General features: G+C 50.1%; 1 protein-coding gene across 1 annotated transcript in view; it reads right to left on the minus strand.

Moving 5' to 3' along the window:
- LOC106891332 (septin-8-like) overlaps window positions 1–6,554 on the minus strand; it is a gene marked incomplete at its 5' end in the record, with an annotated part of 27,580 nt that extends 21,026 nt beyond the window's left edge. The window contains 3 exons of the mRNA XM_014947783.1: window positions 220–316; window positions 964–1,125; window positions 6,366–6,554. Coding sequence (XP_014803269.1) covers window positions 220–316; window positions 964–1,125; window positions 6,366–6,554 — 448 coding nt within the window. The remainder of the gene's footprint in view (window positions 1–219; window positions 317–963; window positions 1,126–6,365) is intronic.
- Between the last annotated feature and the right edge of the window lie 411 nt (window positions 6,555–6,965).

Below are 6,965 nucleotides of genomic sequence, written 5' to 3' on the forward strand. Positions count from 1 at the left end.
CCCCTCCCAAGGACCCTCTACCCGTTGACCCGCACAGGGCACAACACGACCCCCTGGATGCAGGGATTCCACTTGACCATTACAACCTGCTGGTAGGAATGGGAATTCCAAGAAAAGACTGGCCAGCCCTCAAAAGGCTGCAGAGGACATTCCTGCATGGTTTAGGACCTTCATGCAGACGTGTCCACACACGAGGGAGGTTTGTGGTGGGCACCTTACCTTGCACCACTCCCCACGGGTACTGCCGGGCTCTCACCAGCTTGTTCCCAACCTTCACCTCCTCCGTGCTGCCGACCACGGCGAAGGGCAGATGGGCCTGCAACAGAGCTGAGATCACAATTCTGTACTCTGAGGGTGCCAGAGCCCTGGAAGAGGCTGCCCAGAGAGGGTGTGGAGTTTCCTTCTCTGGAGACATTCAAAACCTGCCTGGACACGTTCCTGTGCGACCTGCTCTGGGTGGACCTGCTCTGGCAGAGGGTTGGAGGAGATGGTCCAACCACCAGGTCTGAATTTAATCTTTGAATTTCAAAACAGACAGAATAGAGTCTGACAGTTTTTCTTCTTTGTTTTAAATTGGGTTTTCTCTGTTTAGCCTCCTTAAGTCAGAAGGCTAATGTCAATCTTAACTGTAAAATTTTTATTCATAATTTCTCCTTACTCAAATGAGAAGTACTCTAAAAGCAGACAGAATGAATTTCGAATAAAGTATTTTTCAAAAATTCAGTAAGATGAATTTTGGAGCTGAGCTGAGTTTCTCCAGAGAGCCCACGGATTAAACGAGAGCCACGTTTTAATTAATTCTGTACACAATAGCCTTGGGCATCTGTCAGATCCACAGCTCAACTTTCAAACAGATTTAGCATCTGGACAATTCCACTGAAAGTTGCCCTTCAAATGCATTTTTGTGCAGTGATTTAATTTGTCACAACTTCTGTGGGCATCACGATGGGCAGTGTTACTCACGTTCATCACAGAGTTGATCTCAGCCACCGCTTCGTCGTCCGTGGGGAACTGGTAGATCTGCACACCATTGCTGACCAGCTCACTCATTATCTTTATCTTGAACTTGTGCAATTCGCTCTTGGAGATGGTGTCTGCTTTGGCAATAATGGGGATGATGTTCACCTGCGGCAGAGAGAAAGGAGGAAGGAAAAATAAGCAGGTGAGCAGCAGCTGGGCAAACAGCTCTGCAGGGAGGTGGGAGCCCGTGGGGTGACCCCAGTCCTACCCCCCTCTGGCTGCTTTATATTTCCATAAAACCACAAAGCTGCTCTGTTTTGCGTGCGAGCTGCAGCACGAGCCCAGCTGAACGCTAGAGGGAAGAGTTTTCCAGGACTAATTTGGCTATGAGACTTCCAGATAAACCAAACTCCCCGCGATAAATACCCGATGAGCAGATCAAAGCCTCTGCTCTCACTTCTGTGTTTTGTTACACGCTGGGAGGGAGGCAGAGATGGTGTAACTGTCACACCTCCAGTTGTCACCTATCGCTCCTGGCTGTGCTGAACAAGCCGCTTTAAAGACAAGGGCAAGGCTGGGAGGCTGCAGTGAGCTGATGGGAAGCCTTCCCCTGCTTCAGAAGGAGCAGCAGCTCCTCAGATGCTTTCACAGCAGTGGTGGATCCCTTCCCAGGACTCCTGGGGCCTCTCCGTGAGGATCACAACCTGGGCATGCTGTGGGGATTACAGGCACCACCGGGGAAAGGCACAGGGTGCCCCAGGGCAGGCAGGAGAGCTGGTCTCATGCTGTCCTTTGCTCAGCTTTGGTTTCCATCAGCAGACACCGAGCACAAGACACAGCTCCATTGCACAAAGCCACCCGTGGGGTGGGGAGGTCCCCCCTGCACTCAGTACTTACAGCAAACAAGGGCCACGTCCCACATCCTTCAGGGGGGGATGTGGTTTCGCTGTGACCCCAAGCTTTGAAGAGCTACAGCAGGGCAGGGTCTGTCGCAGGAACCTCTATTAGATAATGCTGCTGTGCCCAGAGAAGCCAAACACAATACTGCAAACCACTGCTTCAACAAACACCACCACACAGCCCCCCCAGCCTGAACAGCGGCCGAGCTCAGAGCAGCCAAAGACAAGGATTCAGAGAAACGAGGGGAAAGTCTGATTTGCCATCTAACATTTCCCAACAGCCAACGCTTCTCGTCCTGCAGAGCAGAAAATTCACAGCAGCCATTCGGTCTCCAGTGGGTGCCCATTAAAACAAATAACCCTGTTTCCCAGCTCCAGTTCTCTTTGTAGCTCAGTGGTTTTTTCCATACTTCTTGGGCTTCCCCCCCACCCCCAAATCCCCCTCTGGTTTAGCACTCCCTAAATACAACAGCATTTACTCACTCCAAAAGAAAACAGTCTTAATTTGCTCATTGCAAATTTATCTGAGAGGATAAATTCCTTCTTTTTCTCAGCTGCCGATCTGGCCTCTGTTACCAAGGACCACAAACCCAGGCAGAACCCTGTCTGCTGCTCACTCCTCTCCTCGGCAGGCTGATGGCCTCATTGCAGAGGTGAAAGGGGCCACGAGCACAGCTGGGTGCCTTGCTGACCTGCCAAGAGCCAAAGAGGCTTCGATCCACCATCTCCCACAGAAAAGGGGTCAGCTCAGGACTCACGGGCCACGCTTGGGAGCAGGATCTGTGAGAGGAAAGCTCTCCCGCCAGGGAGCTGCCATCTGCAGGGCTTTGCACTCCCCAGCCAGCCAGGCACAGGGACAAACCAACACAACAGGAGATTTTAGCCCATTTTCAGTTGGTCTAAGCAATTTCCCCCTCTTCTCCTAAAAAGCAGCATCTCAGCCCTGCTTACAGCAGGAGGGGCAGAGCCCGGAGCTCGGCAGGGCTCTCCCAGCAGCAGGAGAAGGCAGGACCTGCCACCCCAGCAGCACTCAAACAAGGTGCAAACAGGTGAATTCAAGTCACCTCCAACAAGGTTCCTGAGGCTTTGAAAAGGCAACTCAGTCACAGAGTTCACAACCCAAAAGGATTTCACAAGTTGTTGTATTTCCAGTTATCAGTAGCCAACATCCATAGTGTGGAGTCCTGGAAATGGCATTTGAGTGCCTCTTTCTCCTTCTCTCCTCTTCCCTTGAGAGTTCCTTAGTTTTTTTAATTATTACTGTTTTTATTTTGATTTCATGCATTCCTTAGAAACCCATAAGCTGGAACCCCACAGTTAACAAGTGACACGTGGAGCACCATTCAATTATCTTCCTGTTTTCCTTTCTCTGATTTTGAGCACTGGCACCCAAAAGCTGTCTAAGTCCAGAACGAGCTCATCCCTTTACAATAAGGAGAAGGGATGGAAAAGTTTGGAAACAAGAAACGAATGAGATGCCACCGAACCAAAGTGCATGTCTAATCCTGCCCTCCCACAGCACCTTCCACACATCCATTTCTGTGCAAAGGCCACAGTATGTAGCACCGAGATTAGTGCCAAATAAACTGATAATACAGTCACCTCCCTGAAAAGCTTTCAAAAACCCAATAAAAGGAAGCGATGCCAGAACCATGCAAGGTTTCTGTCTCCTCTCTCACTTTTACACAAATAACGTTTACCTGGGGTTGCAGGCAAAATCCCAGAGCAACATCCTTGTATCTCATGGTGGAAGAGCAATGCTCTCTATTTAAAGATCTAGTAATAAAATGATGAAGTTAATTACTGGAGTGTCATCCCACTGAATGTGACAGGGGTGCAGTGTGCCCTTGACTGTCAGTCCACGTGCTGGGAGTCTCTGCTGGAGCTGGAATTGTGACCAGAGGAAATCTGTGCTTCAGACGAGACAGTGAACTCACAGGCGCATGCAAAAAATGCACCTCATTCTCAAGTCGTTCTGACCACAGAGTTATTTCTCATCTCCAAAAATGAAACTCACAAGAACGTGCCAAAATAAGCCAGTTGGTAGAAAACAATTTTGTTAATATAATCAGGCTACTTGCATTTTCACCCTGTGAAATACAGCTGGATCTTTCCCTGTCTCCAAAGCGTTCCTGAATGCAAGTCCCAGTGAAGCCAACGGGCAAATCCCACCTTGGAAACCAAACAGGAGAGGCCCAAACCAGCCTGAAGTGTCCCCACTGGCCAGTGACCCACCTCGGACCTGTCAGAGCACGAAGGGCAAGCAATTACCCACAGCTCGTTAAGAGCACAGGCCGACTGGAGACCATCCAGGGACAACGACCAGGGAGCCCCAGGATGCCCACGGCAGCGCCCAGCTGGGCCATCACTTTCCAGGGCAGGGCCCTTTTAAATCAATAAATCGTGTTCTCATCTGATACAGATGCAATTTTATTGATCTTATTTATTCATCCTCTCCTTTTCCTGGGTTAAACCCAGTGGAAAGCCAACCCCTGCCAGGTCAGACGTGCTCCCCGCCCACCAGCCAGCCACGTGTCCCCTACCCAGAACCACTTCTGAAGATGCTTCTAGCTCTCGGGCTGTAATTAAATACCCCAGACAACAGCTGCCCAGGAGCTCAGCCAAACAAATATTGTGTTACAGTACAATGGAAGGTTTACAAAACAGCTTTACCCAGAAGGGGTTTTGTAAACTTCGCTCTAGAAGCAAGATTCATTATTGAAATTGTCACACAGATTCAAAACCCTGCCCCACATCTGATGCCACACCACCGGTGTGCTAAAGCAGAGGTGGAACTGGGCCTGGTTCCTACAAACCCCTTGTTAAGCTGGTCTCACACAGCAAAGCACGGCCTCTGATGCACCTCTTGTCTCCACAGGCTCCATTCTTCAGGGATAAAAACCAGGGGCCACCAGCCACATCAAGCTTTCCCAGAGGAGAGCCAGGTTCAGGTGTGCTCACAGGACTGCAGACGTGGGTCAGAGCAGGTCACCGCTCCGCTCGGCCACCGAAACCCCTCGCTGTCACCTGTGGGGAGTTTGCTGACACCCCCTTCCTCTGCACGGATGGTTCACGTGGACTGGGAAAGGCACAGACCATCAGACACAAACCTTTAAGAGGTGCCTGGAAAGCACCTTGGTGTCCCGGGATGACACCGATGCAGAAATGCAACACAAAGCCCCGACACCCAGAAAATATCAGTGGTCTCTCCTCGCTTATTCATCCCCACGTGTGTGCTCTGTGAAGCCACAGCACGATGGAAGCCAAGACGTTCTCAGGCTGCGGTAAGAAAGGAGATGAAAGCAAAGGGCTAAAATGACTTCACAGAGGACTATTTAAGTGGAAGTTTAGACGTATAAAAAGCTTGTGTGTGCACCAAGTTCCCGTCTCTGCACAAGCACAAAGGATTTATTTTGGTACTATGCAAGGACCACATTAAAAGCAGCCACAGGGAGATGTGAAAAGGAGGGAATGCAGAAGGAAAGGAAGAGAAAAGCTTTGCGGGACCACCAGCACCAAGGGGAATCGTGCAGAAGCTTTCCTCCAAACATATTTCTGGGAACATGTAATGCTGGCACAGCACCAAGAGACAAGAGTTTATGAAGGGAAAGTTTTCGGATTCCTGATGAAGTCAGTGTAACAGCCACCACGGCTACAGAGAGCCCACTGCAGTGGGAAGGCAGCGCCTGCTCTGGAGTGGGGCCAAGGAAAAGCAGGCCAACAGCCCCGGGTGGGAGGGCAAACAGCAGGGACTCTGCGTGGGGAACTCTACCCACCAGGAAAGTCCGATAGAGCTGCATGTGGATGACAGCCAGAGAGGAGAGCATTCCCTACATGCAATCCAGGGGGTCCCCAGTTACTGCAGGGTCCCAGCTGCCCTGCCTGGCCCCTCTGTAAACTGGCCACCATCTGCCATCTGGAAGGAACCACCTCACTGCTAAAATACTGCTCCGAAAGACAGGAAATTCTTGCAAAGAAGAGAAGAGATACTGCTGCCACTGGTGACCTTTGAAACCTCCTGCAGCTCCCTGGAAACCAGCTGGAACAACCAAAAGTGTGTCAGAAACCTCCTCCGAGCTACAGGAATATCAGCAGTAACCAGTTAAGTAACCCACTGCCCCCTAAGGCAGAACAGCTCATGCACCAAGAAACAACCCCCAGCTGGACCCTCTCATGACCCACTTTTAGGATTCCTATGACCTTGAGAACTTTTCATCATATTTACATTTTCAGAAGACATTGTGACCTGCTCTCCAGATCATCTGGCACTACCAGCAGTGACAGCTCGTGTACTCTCTGTGCAGCAGCACACATGGCCAACGCTTCTCTTCAGCCCCAGCTCCTCTCCCCAGCTTTCCTGGAGCCCCTTTAGGTACATCTCAGCTAACATGCAGAAAGGGTTCCAGCACTTACACGGGAGGAACAAAACCTCCCACATGACAACTGATATTCACAGAAGCATCACCACTTCCAGAGAGAGGGACCATGCTGTCTCCAAGCCCTTACCTTGCTGTCCAACTTCTTCATTGTCACCAGGTCCAAGGACTTGAGTGAGTGCCCGGTGGGGGTGATGAAGTACAGGCAGACGTGAATCCTCGTGTCATGATAGTTGAAGAGAGATCGGCGGATTTTCAGCTCTTCTTGCAAATAATTTTCAAACTGCGTATCAATGTACTCTACTATCGGCCTGTAACTAAAACCATACAATTAGCAACCTGTACTGGATATCAAAATTAAGATACTGGGCCTCAAAATTAAACAGTTTGAAGGCTTAAGGAGTTCTCCTAGACATACCATCCTATCATTTAAAGACTAGTTATCACTCAAACAATTTAACCTCATACCAGGAAAAGTGTGGCATTTACACACAGACCTTGTAATCCAAAGTTTGCTGGAGTCTCCTGAGGCTTAGGCGCTGCCAAGCCTAAGGACAGCAGAGCATGGGAAGATGGACTCTCAGATCAGACTCTGCCCAGATCTCAGGGCTGAGCCATCTGGCTGCAGCAACGCAACTTGACCAAGGAGAGACCTTAGAGTCCCAGAAAGCCTTTACCTGGGGCTTGAGCAAGATGTCTGTGTAATTAAATGAGATGGGCCCAGAGACAC

Source organism: Calidris pugnax, unplaced genomic scaffold, assembly GCF_001431845.1.
Source record: "Calidris pugnax isolate Ruff unplaced genomic scaffold, ASM143184v1 scaffold27, whole genome shotgun sequence".
Taxonomy (NCBI): domain Eukaryota; kingdom Metazoa; phylum Chordata; class Aves; order Charadriiformes; family Scolopacidae; genus Calidris; species Calidris pugnax.